The sequence below is a fragment of the Uloborus diversus genome, chromosome 9 (genome assembly GCF_026930045.1).
Source record: "Uloborus diversus isolate 005 chromosome 9, Udiv.v.3.1, whole genome shotgun sequence".
NCBI classification, from domain to species: Eukaryota; Metazoa; Arthropoda; class Arachnida; order Araneae; family Uloboridae; genus Uloborus; species Uloborus diversus.
In genome coordinates this window covers 6807920-6832599 of record NC_072739.1, presented here as the reverse complement: position 1 = coordinate 6832599, position 24680 = coordinate 6807920, and the positions used below count along the sequence as shown (strand labels likewise).

Genomic DNA, 24680 nt, shown 5'->3' with positions numbered 1-24680 from the left:
TTTGATTTAAAATTTTTTTTATGATTTATGACATATGATTTAAAAATATGTATATAAAAAATAAACATAGTATTTTTTAAAACTGATAGCAAAGGCAAAAACTAAATAAGAGTGATTGAAATTTAGGATATTAATATTCAAGATACTTTGAACAAGTTAACATATTTAGTAAAATTAATATATATTTTTTACAATATTACAGAACGTTAATAACATGTGCAATGCAAAATGCTAACTGGAATTAATAGATAAATAGTGACAGTCAGCCAATCAAAAATAATTTTTTCATTAGAAATGGAAATACAGGAAAAAAAAAGGAATCAAATTACAAATACACATACAATAGACAAAACATTTGCACTAAACTTCATTTGATTAGACACTTTGATTCAATGAATTTTAATAACAATTTTAATAGCATGTACATCTTTTATGCTCAATCTAAGTTTCATCATAAAAATTTGTACGTAATTATACAGTAAAATTTGATTGGAACTCTTTTGATTGTTAATTAAGTTCCGAGTCCAAAACAAAAATATATTCAACAGGTTTCTTTTCTCTTAAATTCGTGCATTTTGTCTTTTGACCAAAAACGATGGAAAGAATGGGTATGGCAAAGTGTAACTTAATTATTAAATTTAGAAAAAAATTTGTGAGTTATTTAAAGGTGCTCATAAGAAAAATTGATTTGAAAGAAGGGCAGGAAAAGTAAAAAAAGTTATATTAAAAGATTTGGAAGAAGTGGATTGAAAATTATTGGAAATTCAGATGCAGATGAAGAATTTTCGACTATCTTGTTTTCGTTGGCTTCAAGAATATGAAAATGCTCAAAAAAAAAAAAAAAAAAAAAAAAAAAAAAAAAAAAAAAGATGGAGAAAAGAATCTAAGCATTTAACAAGTAGTATGGAAAATTCAAGACTTCAGATAGAAAGTTATAATTTTATTATTCATTCACACTTTTCTCATTACTCAAATGATATAAGTTAACACTGCCTGATTAATTCCATAATAATAAATGTAAAAATAAAAGAAGATAGGGTTAAAATAACAAAATTACAGGTTAATAGAAACTAAACATGATTGGACAGATCAGTTCAAGCAAAAATAACTTACAGTTAAACTCTGCTTAGGTTAGATTCAATGACTGAAAATAAGGCGTCATACATTGGAGACACATTTTTCAATCTTCCCTCATCTTTTCTTTGACAAACTTTAACACACAAACTATACAAATCAAACACAAAGCTGAATATGCAATAATACTTTACATGTATGAAAGGCACTTTTGTTTCAATTCATGACATTTAATCCACAAATAACATTAACAAAGTCATTTTTAAAGACACACTTCTTTAATTAAGCAACAATAATTTTTCCCCTTTTTGAAACATTATAGAATTAACAAAACACTACATTTGAAGAAAACTATGCAAAAAGTTTTTGTTAACAATTTAGAATGAAAATGTCTGCAGCATATGCATAACAAAAGTTTTTGATTTACATACATACATACATACAGATGCATAAAAATATATGTATATATATATATATATTTCCTATACAACAACAATGTCCTAAAATATTTTGATCATAACTACTTGCACCTATTTAACAGATAAAAGAGAAAACTAAATTGCACAAAACATTCTGGTTATTTTCTGAATGTTTGTCTACAGCCAGGAGCACCCTGACAGGAAGTCACTGTGGCCACCCAAAAATGTGTTTATTCAGCAAATTTTGCCTGACAATTCGGAAAATTTGGAGACAAAATTGCACTTTTTAAATGCCCGAAAGTCCCTTTTCATTATATGTGCATATTCAGACTTTATCATTCGGCAAATTTCCCCCTCTCAAAAATTTAAGTTTGAAGCGACCCTGACTACAACATATAGCATTACAAAATTTCTTTTATAGTACTCAGACCCAGTCAAGCAAAAGCCCGAAAATTGCAATTTTATGTTTATTAGTGCATTGCATGTTGAATCCTATTCTGCATCGAGCCACCTGAACAGAATTCTAAAATAAAAAAAAAAACTTTGTAATTTTTACCAGTGTTAAAAGACCACGCGTCCCATTCTTTGCATGCGTGAGACAAATGTTTTCCCTCTCTCTTGTAAAGTAGTGAATTTGTGACTTACATTGTTCTGGCTCTGAGGTACAGACATTTCACTAAACTATTTGGTAGTCTTATTTGGGTAGTATTGTACTGAAATGAAGACATTGTTAAACAGCAAGGACAGTCAAATGATTTTTAACTTTCCAATTTTATTGCACTTACGATATTTTAGTGATTAAAAACTTATTTTTTAACAACAAAAGTTATAAACTATAGAACTGCTTCCATAATTTATTGATTTATACAACACCAAATAGCAACAGCTTTATACCCCCCCCCTTTTTTTTTCAAATTTACAAGGCAGGTGGGACTTAATTCTTCTAACTACAACCTATATAAAATATTTTTATCATAACTTTATTTTTTTTTAACCAAAAATGAGCCCTACAAACTATGTTATAAAACTAGACTAGCTACTCGATTTGTAAATAACAGCATTAAAGATTGTTCAGTGAACTTTCAGAATAGAATATTTTTGTTCTCGGTCAAATGATTCTTATCTTTGATGCAAAAAAAATTAAACCTGGTTATAAGCTGAATTTAAAATACTGACTAGGCTAAAAACTGCAATAATCTTTTTAAATATAAGTTTGATGCAAACGAGGAAAATCAATAATGACACACACACAAAAATTGAACATCAAGGTGGCAATATACATTGCACTTAAAATAATAAAAGCATGTGTGCTTTTTATAAACCTTTGGTAAAACACAATCATAAAAAAATAGTACAGTGCATCTGAAAAAGATTGCATCTTTTTTATTTTTCTTCAAGGTGCACAGGGTCTGAAGTCTGAAGTGTAAAAGATATGGATTGCCATTAGATAAATCAAGTCTTGATTGAAATACTTTCAAACTTCTCAAGATGATCAAACAAAGCATTTGTGCTGTGGAATATGCAACTATGTCTGTTATGACAAGACCCCATACAATTTCTCCTTAAGGTCCTTTGTCAAAGACAGAGTCTTTGTCAAAACATTACTTTGAAGTCTGATGAAGTTGTGTGATTAGATCACGCAAGTTTTTGTTTCATGTTGATTAAATTTAGGAGAGGAAATGGACTATTTACTACATATCTGCTTGTTACAAAGGAATTGATTCTTATTCGGATGTTAAAAAAAAAAATTAAAAAAAAAAAAGCCTCTTGATGTACAGTATGGGACTGCAATTTTGAAGACCCAAAACTTGGAACTTTTCTAATTCATTAAAAAAGAATTTGAAAAATATATATGCAATTAATTTTTCTTTTTAAATTTTAAATGCCTAAAATTGTCTACATTTTGGCTATTAGTTGTTGAAAACACAATACATTTACCATGTGCCAAATACAATACTTCTATTTATTTTCCCATTAGTATACAATATGAAGTATATTTGCAAAAAAAAAAAAAAAAAAAAAAAAGTTTTTTTTTAATAATATGATTTATTCAGCTTATCCGTTAGCATACCATATATTGGATAGCATTAAAAAAAGTAACATTTGCAGATCACACATCGCTGCCAATCAATACTTTTTTATTCCCTATCAAACCTAAGTATGTTTTCACTGCTATTGATAAAGCAAAGTGTGTGTGTGGGGGAGGGGGGGGGGGGCAAACGTGCCCAATATAGTAAAATACAATAACTTTTTTTTATTTTCTGAGCAAGGGTAGATCCAGCTTCTGGGTTCAAAGGGGGTCATAGGTGTCGTTTTGGGTTTATGCAGGAGGTCTGGGATAATTTTTTCAAAATATAAGTCCCCAAAACATAGTCTGGGGTAAGGGGGAGGGGTCAAGTAACCCTCTAGATTCATTCCTGTTTCTGAGTCCGGGTCTAAAATACGGATAGCTTGCTTTCCTGAGCATTCCAGTTTTGAGACACCATTGGGATTTTCACCTAAATTTTCTTTACTAATAATAAAACTCAAAGTTTGTCTGGATATCTGTCTGGATCTCTGTCGGAATGTCTCTCTGTGACGCGCATAGTGTTCAAACCGTTCGGCCGATTTTGACCAAATTTGGCACAGAATTAGTTTGTAGCATGGGGGTGTGCACCTTGAAGCGATTTTTTAAAAATCGAATTTGTTCTTTTTCTATTCCAATTTTATGAACATTTTACCATGCAAATTATCACAAAGTGGACGATTAAATTACCAAATTGTCATAACGTCAAACCATAACATGGCGTGCAAATGAACGTAGCAAATTGGTGAGAAATTAATCATCCATTATTTGTAAATATACAGGCAAACCAAATGACCTTTTAATTTTCTACTTCTGGCAAAGCCATGCAGGTACCGCTAGTGTTATATAAAAGATTTTAATTTTACACGAAATGGAGCAAGAATCTTTTTTAAAAAGGATATCTTTTTTTTTTTTTTTTGATTCACTGTACAATGAATATTCTTCATGTGTAATAAGAAATTCTTAGGAACAGGCCAAAGACAAAAGATGAGATCAATAAATTAGGATACATTTCAGGTACAATACATAAGATTCAACTTTAGCAGGACAAATTACCGCCATATGAATAGCATAACACAAAAGGTTTTATGTTGACAAAAACTATGCACCATGAGATATCTTAGTGTTATTTCTGGGATCAGATATCTTACTGTTGCTCTGAGGCGACGATGGGAGATCATATGACAGCCGATAAATTTAAAAATAAATTTAGAGACAGAAAATAAAAATTTTCTTTCATGCGTAGTAGCAAGTAATATTAAAAAAAAAAAAAAAAAAAAACTTCACATAATTTAACACTAGAATTACGGGGAACTTTTTATACATAGAAATACGGTGGGGGGTCATTTTGACCCCCGAGAAGAAATCTGCATAGATCCTTACATAATGTTAAATATGTGTAAAAATTAGTTTAAAATAAACATATTCATAATAAATGCAGTTAGTTTAAAGAATACAGAGATTTTCAGGGTATATAATGAAATATTTAAAAAAAAATTTCAAATGCTCTTTAAAAAACTAGAGATCCTATGTACGGAGAGATTGGACAACGGCGCACCGCTATGCGCCATGTTTAGTCCAAGTGTTGTCAGCTCAAAATGCTGCGCTGTGTGATTTTTTAGCTTTACGACGGAATATAGGACATTAAATCTTTTAAGTAGAGACTTATTTTTTTTCTCCTCATATTTTCATTTAACTAAGTGAGTTCAAAGTCTGGAAATCCGTCCCCAATCGTTTCGCATCGTCATAGCGCTTACAAAGAAAAAATTTTTTCTAAAAAAATTGTTCATAAAGATAGAAAACAAAGACATATTTGTGATCTGCACATTTCATTTCATTAATACCAAAACTAGCCTCTAATTTTTTCGATACAATGTACAGTGATATTTGGGGCAGAAGATGCATTACGGTCTACGGGCAGTGGGCATCTTTGGACATAAGATGGTCGCCGCTCTGAATTTGTTCAATCTCTCCGTATTTAGGATCTCTACAAAAAACTAACTAGTGCAGTTTCAGTCGCAGTTCAGAAGCTAGCGGGTAATGTTTTCTTTTCTGTACAAAAATATTATAAATGCTTCAAGTTCTTAAAATGATATGTTCTAAGAGACATTTTTGTGTTTCTGCCCTGTTTCAGCTTCAGTAAATGTTTTGCAGTTTTTTTTTTCTCAAAAGTGTCAAAATGATACCTTCCTGCACTTTTAGTTTGGTTTTAAAAGAATTACAATTTTCTTGAAAACTTTTTATTAGTACGCAGCACAATCATTTAGGAAAAGTCAAGGCAGGAGAAAGCATTTTATGAAAATACAGAGGAGTAGTAAGCAAAAAAAGGTTTGATTGGGGTCAAAATGACCCCTCCCGTAATTCTAGTGTTAAAACAAGTTCACAATGAATAGGATTTTTTTTAGCTTTGTAGTCATAGTTAAATTTTCTTACCTTCATAATAAAATCCTTTTATAAATTGCTGAAAATCAAATCTGCTATTACTGAATAAAATTATGATTAAGATGAAAATGAGCCCATTTAAGTAAGAACACTTTAACGGTGCATTTGCTAATTAATGATTCATTTCTTAATGATCTAATTTTCTTTTCTGCCAGGTATCCCAAATAGTTGAATCTGCTTAATATGATGGTTAATGTTATTGGCCGTTTATTGTTGTCAAATTCACCCAAGCCCGATTTTCTCCGTCATTTGTACATTGCTTTATGATCATTACATCATTATCAGGTTTTGAATCAAGGAATGTGTTTGAAGCTGCTTTGCCTACTTAAGACTTTACAAAAATATGTCTAGGAAACTAAAAAAGATTTGGAGGACTCATCAAAAGAAAAGGTGTTTTGAAACCAAATTACATAATTTTTGAATTATTTTTACAGTATCCTCCCCCCCCCCTCCAACGACATCACTATTTCTACTGAAAACCAAAATCATAAAGCATCAATTTACCATTGCATTTCAATCAGCAAACACTTATGAATGAATGAATGATTATTTCCAAAGGAATTTGAGAGAGTCACAAAACTTCAATCACATCAACAAATACATTTGTTACTTGACCTTATTTTTTCCTTTACATACTGTCCATGGCATTTCTCTAAACTGCAAGTAGTTAAAATAAATGGCAAATCCAATGAAATGAATGGCAGAATAAATGCAGTTTAAGAGTACATGGAGGTGGGGATAACGTGCCGGTTGCTGAATGGTGAACATTGAGAAGACCAGGACCAGGCAGCCAGAAAGAGAAAGGCAAAACTAAGGAGATAAGATCAGTAAGTTTTTTTTATCCATGTGAGAAAAAGCTACTAAAAAAGAACAGGTGCATAACTGCCTAGGAAGATTCATAAAAGCAACAAAATTTTCTTAATAAAGAGATTATTCAGTGTGATTAGAAATTTCAGAAAAATATCCCTACAGTGAAGCAATCACAATCGCAAAAAAAAAAGAACCTTTTCATACATAAGTATATGTTAGATCCTGTTTGAAACATATTGATTTCATTTCGACACTTTTTAAAATTTTTATCTCAAATGATTAAAACGAAATAATTAAAGTAAGCAATTAAAGTTAATACATGGATTAACATGTCTTATGATGCAGTACAAGACAGTGGATGATCTAAGATGGCGTTGTTTAAAAGTGCGACATCATAGATGATGTCCCATTCTAAAAATACCACATGAAAGATTAACAAGAAATCATGTGATGTCAGCTTAAACATACTCCCTGAAAGACTATGAGAAATCCCCACGACGTCATCCTAAAAATACCCCCCCCCCTGAAAGATTATGAGAAGTCACCTGATGACCGCACCCCTCTTTCAGGACCACACCCACTGTTGAGTTGTTTTCCTCCTTCTGCCCCCTCAAAGTGGCAGGTATACAACATGTATTTAAAACATTCCGGATTTTCCTCTGAATTTCCTAAATTTTTACCTGTTGCTAAGCATGTTTATTATCACTATAAGAGAAAACAAACTTTTGCCTAGTTTAAAGCATTTTTTTAAACCTGAAAGTTGTCCTTCTTTCAACTTTAAGAAAAGTAATAATAGTAATCTCAATTTCCGCATTTGGGTTCCTGGACAGGTTTATTTAAAAAATCCCTTTGAATATTTAAAAAATTCCACATGCATTCAACTTTTCTTTTTTGGTAAATTAATTCATATAAAGTCTCCCTAATTTAAAGTCTGAGTCTCCCTAATTTTCTGCTCTTAATGTTGGCTTCTATGCAAGTGACATCACGCAACATTTAAATATCCATTTCCACTTTCCACGAACTATTATTGAACAGATGCTAAATAAAGACAATCTGTAATATTACACCCATCTTTCTCTAAAATTAATTGGACCTAAGAAAAATAGTTTTGTCTGTGCCCCCCCCCCCCATAAGTCAAAAAACTCAGTTTATGATAAATTTATAGCCATTTAAAATTTTACTATTTTAAAGAGAAATTATTATAACACACCAGAAGTTATATACAAATATTGTTAATTATTCATTAAAATAACCTTCTAAATTTGTACTTAACACACTTTTTCTGGAATAATTATTAACTGAAAATAATGTGAAGAGGAAAATTTTCTGCTCCTCTGTAATGTGTGCAAGACTTTTAGATTTTGTGAAGGCGCATTTTAAAAGAAATTATAAAGGAACCATGTTTGGTTTTTCTTAGATTTTTGGTCAGTTCTCTTCGGGATTAACATTTGAAAGCTTTGATGATCACCTGATCAAATAATGAATGAATAAAAGGAGCTGTGATAAGCCAATGAAACATCGAACAATGAAATAAATTAGTTGATACGGTATGTAATCAACTAAAATTGGAACAATACTTTACGTACATTTTTTGCTACACTGGAAGAAAAAACAACAAAAATTGCAGACTTCATGTCTAGTTTTTAACTGTCGGGAAAATTCACAGATAACGTCACAACTCCTGTGAGGAGTTTTTTTTTTTTTTGAAATCTCTTAAAAATTGAAAAAAAAAAAAAAAAAAATAATCGTGTGAAGTAGGGACATTCTTTGCCCTCTTCAAGAACTTTAACTGTTCTCTGCCAAGTTGCATGTCAGAAAACTAGCAATTTGTTTTTAGTTTTTTCTTGAATGTCTCATCTTTCATTGGGGTGGCCATAAGTAGCCCAGTTCTCAATTCCAAGGCTCAAAACTGAAAAATGTGTGCTGAGTACATGCAGAATAGGTGCTTGTTAAGTCAGGGTCTGGGAGTCCTGTGGCCAGATGCTAATAGTATCACATCAAGGTACTGGAGATTTTCTTTCCCCATCAGTACTATGTACAAAATATGAGGATGGAGATAAGATGGTGCTACAATCAGGATTAGCTAAGTTTTGAACATTACAGTAAAATCCATGGTTTTTACCGTCCTGTCTAAAACCCTTGTGTCCAAAACTGTATTTTTAGAGAAATTGCATTTTAGAAGAAAAAAAATCAAAAACAATAAAATGTAGAAAGGTAATGTTCTATATTGAACATTTACTTAACGTGTACAAGTATATCTATGTATAACTTATTTATGTAGCTGATTTTAGTCTAGTTACATAGAAGTTGAATTCTTTATTAAAAATTTCGATTATGAGTATAAATATTTAAAAAAAAAAATAACAACTAAGTTTTCTTATATTTATGCATGTGTGCAAATGAAAGTGTTCAAAAATAGTGCTATAATAGACTTAAATGCAATAAATGACAATTTCTCAATTGAACAAAAAAGATAATTGAGACTTTTTTTACAACTTTGTGAAGATTTTCTTCTCTTGACTACAGCACCATTTCATGATCTAAAACTAGTCCAGCAATCTACATTAGGAAAATGCCGAAAATGTGTTTTTAAAAATCCGCAAGTTACTAGAGTGTTTGTTTATGGTAGTTACATGATGTATTATATTAACGAGCTGAACATCACATGACTTTTACTTTAATTTAATGTCATTTCCCCATTTAGGCAGTTTTAATGTGATTCAATAGTTTACTCTCTAAATGTCACCAACAGAGGCCAAATTGAAACCAGACTTTTAAGAAATATATAAATAAATTTTAAAAAAATCGCCAAATTTGTCCCAAGTTGGTGACCAAAAGACTGGCGATATATCGCCAAGTGTCCGACAAATTATAACACCACTTGAGTTTACATCGAAATTAACAATGATTTTCCCCCAAAAAGGGGCAAAAGACCTCTTTTGGAGCATCCGAATGCAACCAAAAGGGAAGGTGCACAATAAGACCCCACTAGGAATCGACATACCATTTCAACTTTCTAGGACATACCGTTCTTGAGTTATGCGACATACATACGCACATACATACGTACATACAGACGTCACAAGAAAACTCGTTGTAATTAACTCAGGGATCATCAAAATGGATATTTTGGGTGTCTGTACCTTCCCAGGCATATCCACGAGTGGTCGAGTCGAAAAAAAAAACTCAACATTCATTCGGGGTAAGCAAAATGGAAATTAAGGCCGATTTTTAAGTGATTTTTTTTTTTGCGAATACAATACTTCCTTTTTTGAAAAAGGAAGTAAAAATATGAATTTGAAAAAAAAATGTTCAAGTTTTAAAATATAAGTGCTTACATTTAACCATCAAATTATTTTTTAATTTATGATTTAAAAAAAAATCTTAAAACATTGTGTAAAACTTAGTTCTAGAAACCTTGAAACAAAATTCAGCTTTTTTTTGCACCTAAATATTACACATTTAATAGATTTCATTCCTTTGAGTTATCAATGGAACTGAAATTAATTTTCTTGGTAGTGTTGTGAGTTTTGTTTCACAGCACTACCAAATCTTACAAAACAAAATTTTTATGCAATAGAGTTGGCGATATTTTTAAGTAAAATATTTCTTCAAATGAAAATTTCAGAGAACACTAATACAAATAAATATTTATACATTTACGAATATTGCAGTAGATACAAGTTTATTAAATTAGATCCCTTTAGATTGTCTACTTTAGGACAGTTTAAGATGCTTTCAGCCGGTAAAAACCACCTGTCCTGTCTAAAACCCAACCCTGGCTACAATCCATCCGAGGAGGCTTGAGGCTCCAGGTTGATCAAACTGTCCGAACAGTCGTCCCTTTTTTATTTTTTTTTGCATTTTTATCATTTATTGTATTTTAGTTTTTTTGCACAAGCTTGTTTATTTGGTTTCCGCTGAAAATTAAGCACGAAAAAATGTCGATTTCCAAAAGATGACTTTGGAATCCGAAATGCCTTCTTTCAAATATCTCAAAAAAGTCATTTCTGGAGATACTGCTCTTTACCTTTCCATGGCAGTATCATTCAATACACAAGAAGAGGTGTTAAAAGTATTTGTGTGTGTGAGTGAGTATGACATCATAAGCTGTCCATTTTTTTTTAAATGAAATGTAATTAATCTAAAACATACTTACAAGGAGACTTGCAACTGAAGTCTGTTTACTTTTAAACGACAACAGCAACTCTTCATAAGCTCTGATAACTCCAATGAGAAACAAGGAACTTAGGGCAACGTACGGAATAATCAAACCATCCTTCGCCAGCAAAGGCACAAGGCTAGGAGGAAATATAGGATTTCTTTTAAATGGTTTTTAAACTTTAAAATTCAATTTTACAAGCATGTTTCTAACTACAAGTAACACAATTTATAAATGTTAAAAAGTAATACTTTATATTTATCTACTGAAGATTATACTAATGAAATGACCTTTAACATAATTAGAGGCATTGAGTCCTAAGTTTATATTACTTATGCCAGCTTTAAAATAAAAAGGCAGACCTTTTTTTGTGAAAAAAGGTGGTTTGAAACAAATTTACAATATTTTTGCTACAGTAAACAAAATATTTCAAGGAACAGCTCAACCCTACTCCCCCCCTACCAAATTTCAAAAATTAAACTCATCAACTTTAAAATACAAGATTTCTTTTATATCACAAATAAACAAAGATGTGATTTCTGATGGTCAAGGAAAAAAATTATGTTTCTATTTTTTTTTTTTTTTTTGGGTGGGGGGGGGGGGGGGTAATTTTAGATGGAATGACCCAAAAAGAGAAAATAAGCAACATGAAATTCTATTCAACATCGTTAGTATGATTATGCTTATTTTCAAATTATTCAAGTAGATTGTGTATAACATGAATTTAGAAATAATTAAAAAAAAAAAAAAAAAAACCATGTAAGTTGGACCTTTTAAAAATATAAAAAGGTAACACACTTGCTTTGAGAGCTCCTAAATATTAGTTTGAGCCAGAAACATAAACTGATTAAGGTTTGATATTTTTCATGCTAAAAATAAATTTCAAAATACTTGTGCACACACAATACTCATTAAATATAAATCTCGGAGATTTTAAGCATGTAATTTTAATCTTATTTTAATAGTTAAAAGTAAAATAAATAATTACAAAATATTTGTGAACAAGCAATATGAATTTCAATCAAGATTTTAAGCGTATTATTTGACTTTAATTTAATAATTTAAATTTACATAAAAATTATTAAAATTTCAACATATCATACATTAGCAATAGAAGTGACACAATCAAAACTAACCTAAAACAAACTACTTGATTTAAAGCCTAAATTTACAATCTTTTAAAACTAACACAAAGGTGGTTTACATAACTCATGCATGGTGTTGTGTAACTGATATCATCTAGTGACACATCCAGGCCCACCATTTAGAGAGGTTAAAAGGGAACCACGCCCCCCCCCCCCCCCCCCCCCGCTTCAACCTCATAAAACCTATCAAACTTATGCAACTCTGATTCCAAGCCCCTAGTTTCTGACTAGGCTGGCTGACTTTGCATCTCTTCAACCATGCCCCCCCCCCCCTCCAATGATTTTGAGAAAGTAATGGATTTACATATATACATATAAGTGGGCATGGTGCTTAATGTTCTTGATGTGGTTTGCATAGAGTTTATACTCACCGACCCTCCCCCTGAAAAGTTCAGAAATTGATAAGTATAAAACAAACTTTGCCAATTTATAGCACTTATATATTTTTAAATGTATTTGCAAATCAGTAGATTATGCTAGCTGCACACAAAAAAGGTATGAGAATACATAAAATTACTATTTTTAACACCAATGTAATAATAAAAATAATGGGACGAAAATATAGATAATTACTGAAATATAAACTGAAAAAAATATCTACCTAAAAGTTGAAATAATTGCAAACCAGGTACTGGCTAGAGGATGATCTTCAAGTAACAGCAAGATTGGCCTAAATTGTAAGGAAAAATGTTAAGCAGTGATTAAATACAAAGCATGAAAATGTACAAACATGCATTAAATTACAAAAATAAATTTAACAGCATACATTATGTATAATAGAAAATTCACAAGGAAGACTTGAAGGTAAAAGAAGTTTGGTCCTTTTACTTTCAATTACTATAACTTAAATGTCAAATGGCTACAGTACTTAATTTGGAAAATTGCAACAGTCATATTTATATTTTTTCTAATAAAATAACATACCCACCACACGTCATTTAATAAGTAAAACTTGACTAGGTAGAGTTAAGAATAAAATTTTATTACTTACAATTGATTTTGATGAAAATAAACCATTAAAGTTTGATTACCACATTTAAACAACAATAGCAAGCAAAGATGAAGTGCAATTAGATTTTTAAAACTATAAATGGAAACAATAATGTGCGCTCATGCATTTTAGTATTCATGGGGGGGGGGGGGGGGGGAGGAGGGAGAGAGAGAGAACATTTCAATCAGCAAGTATCAAAACAAAAGGACAAAGACAAATAACAGGATGTATATCGATCAAGCAGATAACTTTTTCCAGACTTTCTTTGTATTTTGTTAGAACAATAAATGCGTCCATTCAATCCCCTCTACAATGATGGATCTCATTTTGATATCAACAACAAATAGAAGAAAAATATTATTGAAACAGGAAAAAAACATAACAACTCTTAATGCATACCCTGCAATACGTCAATTACAAAAAAGATTATTTCTTCTTATTAACCCGTAACAGGGGAGGTGAAAAAGTAGGACTTAACAGGGGACGTGAGGTCTCAGAGACCGCTCTATTTTCAAATTTGTAAAAAATTGTGTAGTTATGACATATTCCTCTAATTTCCCACAGATGTTATTAGAACTTTTATTAGCAAGGGGAAAAAATATTTTTGAATTTTTAATCAAAATATACCTTTTCCGAGGAAGTTTTGCTAGAGTCTTAAGATTTTTCGAGAAAATCATATGCTGTGGTAAATAACTATCTACTTGTAATAAAAAGGAATCTATTATTTATTAATGATTTCATTTTAGTTCTTTAATATATACAGAACATTTTAGTACCAGAAAATTGGTTATGTCACGTTACAGGAAATTTTTGACAGTCCTTTAACTGTTAGTATTTCGCGTCGTATTTTGAGGAATAATTCAGCCGTCATCGTCCCTAGAACATCATTGCGTAACGTCTGTGAACATTTCAAACAAACTCTGAACCTCATCTAGAATATTTTGCATATCTTCCACATAACGCGGATAAGATTAAATGAACCTATATCCACGGTTTCTAACGTTAAGAGCCATGTCTACTACTACCGAAAATTGTAACACTGAAGGGCAGGTGCGGTCTCACAGAACACTTCTAAGAATGCAATGAAATTTAAACCAGATGCACTTGCCTAAAGATACTGATAAGCAAGGGGGGTGTTCAAGGTCACAAAACAAAAAGCTCTATTGGGAGAAAAACCATTCAATCGGACTGAAAATGAAATAGTGGTGATCGGATGGACTTTTGAGCGGTCTGTGAGACCGCAAATCCCCTGTTAAGGGTTAAAATGAGTTTACACTCAACTACTTTTTAAGGTAAAATACATTTTCTTTCATACACTCATGAGATAAAAAAATGTTGACTTTCTATAGTGGTGCATTTAGTGGTGTCCACCCCCTCTAAGAGCAAGTGTGTACCTCCTCCCCTAAATATTGCAAAGAACCCAACAAGAGCAAAAGCCCCCCAAATGAAAAAATATCCTACAAAACACCCCCTAAAAATTTCATTGCTGCAGTCTGCATCACAACCGTCCTCCCCTCTCCCAGGTGTATCACTAAACGTTTCAGAGAATGCTGTTCCAGAATTCAGAATAAGTTGAATAGAAAATTTTCAACAAAAAGTAAAATTGTAGTTATTAAAATATAGACTACTGGCGACTTTGTTGATAATTATATCATTCCCATAAATTGTTGACATGTATGTTTAGATTTAAAACATTACAATAGCAATGAAAATCAGTTTAAGTGAAATTTAAATACATAATTTTGTTAAAAACCACAAACATGTTTTGGACATGTAGTCAATGTCTGAGTTCATACTTCAATATCAATGTTAAAATATCAACATTTCAAGTAAACAAAGTATAAGCAAGAACAATGTATTCAGAACTTGAGATCAGGCAATAGCATTTTCACTTTGGATATAGTTATTATGACTGGGAGAAGGGTTTGTGAATGGGGTGGGAGGGGGGGGGGGGGTATAATTCTCTAGCCCAGCAATGCCAAACCTGCGGCACAAGGCTATGACACCATAAACACAAATACATGTTTTTTTTTTTTCACTTACATTTACTAAATGCAACATTAAAAAAAAAAAATCAATTTTCAAGTCAAAGAGACATCATTGACCGATTCAAAAGCAAGTGAGAGCAAAGGCCTCATTCTATTATAATATTATATCAAGGAGAGAAGGTCAGTACTTAATCCCCCCCCCCCCCCCCCCCCCGACACACCACGAACTTGTAGGAGAGACTGACTTTTTTGGGGGAAAGTACATGAGTGGGATGAATTTATAAAGAGAGAGCACAAACTGTATAGCAAAATGTTTTATGAAAAGTAAAAATTAAAATAAGTTTAGACTAGTATATATTTGGGGGGGGGGATTAGATGCCATTATTAACATTTTTAATTGCCGTACTACTTCTAGTTTTTCATGATAAAAAAATTAAAGCTTTTAATTAAACATTTGCTCTCTCTCTCTTTTTTTTTTGTTCACAATAAAGGATGTTTGTATCAGGAAATGAGATCGTAATATAAAACTGAAATATTTTTAAAATACTGTTTAGGGAACTTACATTTGATACACCTTGAGAACTAAATAGAAAAATATAGTTATGAAATGTAATTCAATAGTTTAAAATTAAAGAAAAGGTTCAAAGAACTTTTTTCAAAAGAAATAATAATAATAAAAAAAAAAGCCCACTGGATAATTGAATTTACTAATAAACTGCGATTTAACTGACACAGTAAGTGGAAAAGGTTTCATCCCTGCCCTAGCTTTTCCCATTAAATGAAATTAACTATTCTTGGTTTTTGTGCTTTCCATATGGGTTGCTCACCTTAAATAAAAATTTGGAAAACGCAAGAATATTTTGAAATAGTAAAACAAATTTTTGATTAAAAAAAAGTAACATTGGACGTAATTTCATGCATCCACATTTTCATAACAGATAAACTATTAATTGTTTTAAAAAAAATCATCACTTACAATGCTGGTAATAATATGCTTTTTTCATGCACTTGAAAAGAACACAAAAAGAAAGCTAAGGAACTATTCACCTAAAATGAGTTAAACAACAATAAAAAAAATGTAAACAAACATTGATGGAATTGAAAAAGACATAAAACTAAAACAATTTGAAAACACAATGACAAGAGCTAATAATATAGTTGCAGTTATTCTTATCCAATGCACAGGGGAAAGGAATATATTTTCAGTACAGTACTTACTAATGCAAGTCTGAATTTATGCATACTAGGATTCTTCAACAACAACAAACAGGATGGCAAAGTGGATAGCAAAGTACTTGCGGTACTGTAAGGAAACAAAATATATGCAATAAAGATTATTAATACGCAACAACACAACATAGTTGGAGAAAAAAAGAACCTATGCAAATAAAAGAATATCTCAAAAGGACAACAGTAAAACATTTTTTAAAAGACAAAATGAAGTTTACTTATTAAGAGTAAAAATGGCCATGTTTGCAATATGTTAGAACCGAAGGAGGTTTTTATGTTGCTTATGCATGCTTAAGCTATAAATCTACATTGCTTCTAAATGTCACGTCTGCCTTGGGATTGTCTACAAAATTTCATCACAGCTGGTGCAATATCTTAACCGGAAGTTTAAAAATACTCAATCAAAATACCCAAACATCGATTTAATAAATAAAATCAATAGTTTGATATTGTAAATTAAGATTCAACTAATGCAATTTTGAATTATTGATGGACAAGGTTAAAATCATAAAAAAATAATATAAATATATTTTTTTTAATTTCACTTTAAAATACTTTTCAAAAAGAAGTGCTTACTTTTTGATAAACAATCTAGGCAATTGTACTTCAAAAAAGTTAAATTTTAAGTGAAAAAAAAAGTGTCCAGTAGTTATCAGCGAGAAAGAAAACACACACACACAATTGAAGAATTCTTCACTATAGATAGACTATAGATCCGATTAAATTCTGACAGCTAATCCCTCCTTCGGGCTCATGAAGTTTCCTCGTAAGATTCAATGAATATTAAAGAAGTTTTTAAAAAATTACCTGAGAATAACAAGACTGGAAGTTGAAAACAAGGCTTTTAGCTTGATAAAAATAGATAGCACACACCAAATGTTGGCAACTTTATCCTGAAATCAAGAACATCAAGTTGTTAGAGAAAATAACTAGAAAAAATGCTACCAATATTCAGATCAATTTTCAAATCTAAACAGAGCAAATGCATTTTGCTGCAGCTTAAAACATTTTCTGTAAAATATTCTGCTAACTTTTACATTAAACAATAGAAAGTTCTAGAGAGAAAAAAAAAACATTAATTAAAATTAATGTAAATTTTTCAGTAGCTTTTACATGAATGGAAAAAGATTCATTTGATAAATTGTGAGCATGAAAAAATAAGCAATCAAATAAATGACTAATTAAATTCGCTGTTTTATAGTCAATGTTATTGATTCCTATAAACAACTTTAATATAATTAATAGTTACATTAAGTATCACTAATGCTAATAATAAGAAATGAAAAGTATTGAAACTTAAAAGCAAAAAAATCCATAATTTTATACTACAAGTAAAAGGTCAAAATATAATAAAAATTATTTAAATGTCTGTCACTCTTGAACAATATATTAGCTGTAAGAATACAAATACCTTGTTTAGTTTATTTTTATCAGAAAAAAAGGAGGGGGTGGGAGGGAGGGTTAAAAAGCAAATTTATGTTAAAATGTATTCAAAATAAATTACCTCATACAGCCCTCTAGAAAAAGGGAAAAGTCGTTGCAACACTACCAAAGCATCATCTACACTTTTCAAGAAGGGAATCCAACACAGCCCACTCACACCTAATACTGTTACAGCTAGCATAATAAATTTTATTGCTCTAGTAAAAGATAAGCAAAAAAGAAAGAAAAACAAACTTAAGATTTTCAGATTTCAGGTACACAATAAAATAATTCAGAAGCAGAAATATATGTAACAACTATGCAGGGTGTTCCCGTTTAACCTGCAAAGCCTCTATTTTCACAACCGTTAGTCCTAGATGTATACTTCAAACTGCAAAAATGTTCAAAATCAGATGCAGGGTTAAGATGTAGAAAGTTTGAAGCAAACATAAAAATGAGTCAAAAAATATATAATTTAACTTTTTACACAGGTTTTAGGTCCCCTTACTTATGTTTAAGGAAATAATCTCCACTGAAAAAATAATTCCAACACAAAAAGCATGACATTAGTACCACCAATATTCACCGAGGTATGAAAAGCAGTATTTTGAGACTTACACCACTTTACATTCACCGTCAATAACTCCTTTTGGGGGGAAATATAGAGGTTAACAAGGGTTTAAAACTATATTTGAGCACAGCATGTAATTTTTCAAATGGTTTGAGGTTTTGTAGTGTGTTTTTGCATATCATAGCATGACATTTGCATTTATTTTGGAGTAGCAATGACAAAAAATATTTTTTTTTGTTTTTTTACTTCGACAACCTGTCATCCCTCTGAAAGGGCGATAAGTTCCAATCTCATCTTGTGTATGGTCTCTTAAAACTTTGAACTCAAATATCTTCTTGAGTTTTGGTCGCACAAAGGTCAAGTTTTGGTGTTAGTAATAGTTTTCAACGGAAATAATTTCTCTAAACATAAGTTAGAGGATCTAGAGCCTGCATAAAAAGTTTAAATTTTGTATTTTTCGACTCTTTTTTTTTTTTTTTTTGCTTTAGTCTTTCGATACCTTAACTCTATGTCTGATTTTGAACATCTTTGCACTTGGAAGTATGCATCCAGGACTAATGTTTGCTAAAATTGAAGTCTTGCAGGTTAAACAGGAACCCCCTGTATACAATTAAACGACAAAATTAATTTACATTTTTGCACACTAATGCAGCGTGTTTTATTATTATTGTTATTATTTTAATCATTCATAAACTAACTTGCATTCACAAGGCCTGAATTATGGCTAGGTATTGGATGAATTGGGCCATACTCTAAAAGAAAGCAAAATAGCCTAAAATCATAACTTGCCACCTTTTCAAAATGGAATCAGTAAAACTTTTATGTGAGCACCACTACCTCATTGAAACACTTGTGGTTCAAAAAACATCAGCATATACTACTGAAACTAAACCATTTTTATTTGCCTTTAAGAGCTAACAGTACTGAATAAACTTCACAACTTAGTTAAAATTTAAAACTGTTTAAAAATCTGAAAACAAATTTATCATTCTAGATCTAATATTTACAGTACTATTAGTGATTTAAAGTCATGCATGCTAAGTGTCTTAAAGATAAACCAAAACTTAAAACTGCTTTTCCTACTTGCTCATTTTCTTTCTTTATTTTCTTTTCTTTTTTTGTGTGTGTTTGTGTGTGTTAACATGATATTTGAATCCCTAAGCATTTTTTTGTATGAAAGATATAGAACTTTTTCCATCCTAAAAAAATTACGAAAATGTGCATCGAAAAAGCATTTTATAAACTACAACTTTTTTTTTTTAAATATCTTTACAAACAAAATTAGTGAAGACTTTCTGAGTCTACCTAAATGAATAAAAAAATACTTTCTAGAAAATTAATAAGCAAACAAATTCAAATGTATACATTTTTTTCAATTAAAAAATTAATAGGCATTATTATTTTTTGAAATTCAACTAGTATATTCATTTATACAAATAGGCTCTAAGCCCAGCTAGGCTGGTCCTAGTCCATTTATTAGTCCCCAATGAAGATCAATGGCCCTCTTTGCAAGTATAAAATTGATACTATTTTAATTTTCAAAATTGTTATGAAGGCATATATAACTTTGAGAACATATGTAAAAAAAAGTAAATTACTGAGGTCTTACTAACAAATAAATATTTAATAACTAAGACAGATAAAATGAAAGGGACATGGGGTTGAATGCATCATAAGTAGTTTCAACAAATTAACTTTGAAAAATATTTCCTTACTAGAAAATCGCCCGTCAAAGTATGACGGGTAAAAATTGCTTCTACATTTGAATGAAGAAATTGTCTGTTTGGTGATATTTTGATAGTTGAAATTTTAACCCTAACTCCAGTGGATTAAACCTAAAATCCAGTAGATAGCATTCAATGTTGACCGTTTTCTCGCTTCTCCATTTCCCTGAAATGAGTCTTGCCACTAAAACAGTTCAGTTACCGGATTGAGTTCAGCCCTGTGACAATGAGCCTTTCCCTGCATGTCAAACATTACCAAAACATATTATCAAATGATCGTGCCGTGGCGTGAGTTTCATTGTTGATGACGTCAACATTACTCGATCATTCGCTATTATATATATGAGGATGTACCCTACAATAAATCTCATCATTTAAGTAAGTGGTGTCCAACCTACATATGTGGTTTGCAAAGCTGATCCATGTGACTTGTTGCTTTATCTGATGCTTCAAATCGAAGAATATATTCTGAAATATTCTAAAATAATGAACTACCTCCATTCAGTGTTACAAATAATGGTTGCAAATTCAAAGTTAAACAGTCAGAAATTAGTTTTTGAAAAACAGATGGAAACTTTATACCACTAAAGCAAGCATGGAGTATGGATAACAAGGATTCTTGGTTTGCAATTATTGTTCATCTCCCCACATTTTCCTATGATATCTAAAACTAGAAAATCGCCCATCATGGTATGGCGGGTGAAAATTGCTTCTACATTCAAACAAAGCAATTGTCTGTTTGGTGATATTTTGATGGTTGAAATTTTAACCTTAACTCCAGTGGAGCATTCCTAAACTCCAGTAGGTAACGTTCATTGTTGACCACTTTTTCGTTTCTTCATTCCCCTGAAATAACATAGTCTTACCAGTATAACAGTTAAGTTATGGGATACAGTTCAACCATGTCAAAATAAAGCATTCCCCTGCATGTCTAACACTAAGAAAAAAAATATTATCAAACAAACCATGCTATGGCGCGAGTTTCATTGTTGGTGATATCAGGAGCATTACTCGATCAGAGAACTGGTTTTTAGATATACTAGAAAATCGCCTGTCAAGGTATGACGGGTGAAAATTGCTTCTACATTTGAACAAGGCCATTGCCTGCTTGGTGATATTTTCATAGTTGAAATTGTAACCCTAACTCCAGTGGATGAACCCTAAAAACTTCAATTGACAGCGTTCATTGTTGACCACTTTTTCGTTTTTTCATTCCCCTGAAATGACAGTCTTACCAGTAAAACAGTTACGTGACTGGATCCAGTTCAGCCTTGTCACAATAAAAAGCTTTCCTTGCATGCTAAACATTACCAACACACATTATCAAATTATCATGCCATGGCGCGAGTTTCATTGTTGAAATCATTGAGAAGGAATTCTAATGGAGGGAGCCATAGCAAATGTCTCAGTGAAATAAGCTTGGGACTCAATGTTTCCCAGGTCAGGTGACTTGTTTGGCTGGGAAGTTGTCGCGTTTTGGCACGCAATCGCTCTTTTGGCATTAAATATTTTTCAGACGACGCGACGGCGCTTATTATGAAATCGGGGCTACAAATCAGAGCAACTCTGGCTCCAACTCCTTTCCGCATAATAAATAAATAAATAAATAAATAACGGATACAAATACAGGCTAACTCCCTCTCCCCACTTCTTTCCGAATTTTAAAATATAATGTAATTGCATTTTTCATGTATTTTGATGTTTATTCTTTGAAATGACGGGCATGTACAAATAGTTTAAAGTGTTCTGTTATTGACTGAAAATTTATGGATTCATATGTATTGTAATCAATGTTTTGAAATGGTTTCATATGCAGGCATACTAGTATTTAAATTGAAGCATAAAAATAGCAAATCTTTATTCTTGCGCATCTGCTGCTCACAGGAACTTGGCGAGAAGATACTCGCCAACAAAGCAAATGTACACAAAGTGCTTAAGTGCCGTTAAAATAGTTACTAGTTAAGTAAAAAGTGTTTTTATGGAACTAAAATGTTATTTGCACTCAAGATATACAATGTTTTATAACTTTTATAGGTAAAATAAGTACAAAAATTTAAAAATTATAGGCAACTGTGGAATATGTACTCGTTGAATGCATATAAATGTTATTTTTCTTTATTTAGAAGTAAAAAACATTTGTACATGCTAGGGAAAAGTTACTGGACCTCCTGGTGTGGCTTTTCCCTCACAGTTTACAATGCTAGAATACTGCACTATTACTATAAATCTAATTTTTCCCTTCTACAGTTAAAGGTTGTTTTCATGCATGGCTTCAGCTAATGAAAACTTCTTCAGCGGTTACGGTCAACTCAAAATTGCTCCCCAAGTCACATGGTACTGTTGCCGCATCAGGATAGTAGGGTTGCACTCTCTCCATCTATTCCTTCTCAATGGTTGAAATATGCAGGTTACTCAATCATCGGCTATTATGTATATTAGGATGAGGATATTCCTTTCCCCAACTGGTGTCCAGCATTTAAAACAAGAACTTTGAACAGCGGTTATTCATTTAATAATTGATTATTTTTCTTTCTTTCTTTCTTTTTTTGTAGTTTACTCTTAACATACTGCTTATTATTATTATCTCTGCAAGAATTTCTTGTTTCAGGACAAACAATACTCCCAAATAGGGATTGAGCAATTGAGATTGCTATGTTTTTCCTACCAGATTCTCTCTGGTAAGGCAGGGTTTTTTCTGATCTTTTAAAAAATATAAACTTTTTTATTTACCATTTCAAATTCTTTATATTATTTTCATGGAGAATATTTTACAGTAAAACTTGTGTGGAGTTTCATCTTTTTTTTTAGCTCAAATATTTATTTAAAAATGTATGTCCAGTATATTGGATGTATCATAACTTTTTTTTCACCTACAAACTTTCGTTTATAAAATACTCTTCGCCAAAGTACTTTGTCTTCCAATTAAAAAAGTTTTCGGTTAACTATTTCATAGTTCTGACTGAAAGGGTTGAATAATGTTTTAGTTTTATATGTGTTCTAGCCCACATCTTAGTATGAGGGGCTGCGCTTGAGTAAAAAAAGGTTGGGTACTAGAGACGTACCGAGTACTCGGTAACTACTCGGTACTCGGCCTACTCGGCCAATTTGCCGAGTACTCGGTACTCGGCCAAATTCTGATCAGATACTCGGCCAATACCGAGTAGTTGCAAAAAGTTGAATGATGTCCAAGACAGATACTAAAATTTATAAAAAAAAGAGCAAGCATTATATTCTGCAATCATTTACAATTAAAATTTATAAGTCAAATTTAAATTTTGAGATAAATGAAGTTTGTAATGCTTCAATGGAATAAATCTTTATTTTAATGTCCCCAAAGTTAATAAAACTTATTTATTAAAAATTATGCAAAAAAGGTAAGTATAGAAAATATGGAATTTTTATATTAAGAATGAATTTTTGCTACAAACAAAAATTAGTTATAAAAAATATAAAAATACCTTTGCTTAAAAAATAAAAGGAAATAAAACAACGTTAAAAGCACACTGCAGGAACACTGCAGACACGTATTTGGTGTTACAAGGAATTTCTTTTTCAATGCACAAAATTGGAGCTAGTGGATTTAAAGACAAAACTCAGATTTTTTTGTCGTATGTCTTTACATTCTTTAGCTCACATGTTATGCACTGAAAAAGATGTTCCTTGTAATGGGGGGTCAGAAACAGGTGTCTGCAGTGTTCCTGCATATTTGTTTTATCTGTTTTTAAAAATTATTTATGTTGACTAGAGCTGTAATTGATTGGTATACAGTGAAACCCCTCCTAACGGACATCCCTCTTATGCGGACAATTTTTAATTCCCCAGTTCCAATGCGAATAACATTATTAACCCCTCTCCTGCGGACACCTCTCTATTGCGGACAAAAAAAAATTGTCCTGTTAGTGTCTGCATTAGAGGGATTTCACTGTAATTTGTTTTAACTCCAACTTGATAAATCATACTTTTTATTTATTTTTAATTTTAAAAATATTTTTTTTTTTTGTAAAATTTTTGACACAAACAAAATTGTATATATATAATGCGTAATTAAATTTCAGCAGGAATTTAGTTTTAAAAACTATTATATGGACAAGGAGGTCTATACTACTATTCCAATAAGTTCAAAATTCATCACATGTGTGTCGGTGGTTCTTCTCAAAACATAATTGGTACTTGGTAACTCGGCCGAGTAGTGAAAAGCCGAGTACTCGGTAACTCGGTACTCGGCCGAGTAGTGAAAGGCCGAGTACTCGGTACTCGGCCAAAGTGCTACTCGGTACGTCTTTATTGGGTACCATTGATTTAAGTAAACATATTTACAGAAAAAAAAAGGAAAAAAAAAAAAACAATCAATCATTTCAAATCTTACCCTTTCTGATTTGGCAAATGCATACAGGAGCCTAAGAGGTAGCAAAAAAATGGAAGAGCATAATACAAGGTCATCTGTTTGTAATGTAGAGCCAAGGTGAAGAAGGCAGCTCCAAGTATGTCATAGCCCCGCATTAAGGAAACAACAGCAAACAAGGTAAGCCCAAGACTTACAGAATTATATATAAAGCACAGAATTAAGGAAAAATATTAGTACAATTGCAAATATAACTACACATACATGTTGTGCAAAAATACACATTGTATAAAAT

General features: G+C 31.4%; 1 protein-coding gene across 1 annotated transcript in view; it reads right to left on the bottom strand.

Moving 5' to 3' along the window:
• Positions 1–6606: 6606 nt before the first annotated feature.
• Positions 6607–24680, bottom strand: part of LOC129229732 (dolichyl pyrophosphate Man9GlcNAc2 alpha-1,3-glucosyltransferase-like) — a 32855-nt gene continuing 14781 nt past the window's right edge. Inside the window, exons 7-14 of the mRNA XM_054864099.1 lie at positions 24410–24592; positions 17831–17966; positions 17134–17219; positions 16315–16399; positions 16073–16143; positions 12719–12787; positions 10970–11111; positions 6607–6810 (exon numbers count right to left, since the gene is read on the bottom strand). Coding sequence (XP_054720074.1) covers positions 6607–6810; positions 10970–11111; positions 12719–12787; positions 16073–16143; positions 16315–16399; positions 17134–17219; positions 17831–17966; positions 24410–24592 — 976 coding nt within the window. The remainder of the gene's footprint in view (positions 6811–10969; positions 11112–12718; positions 12788–16072; positions 16144–16314; positions 16400–17133; positions 17220–17830; positions 17967–24409; positions 24593–24680) is intronic.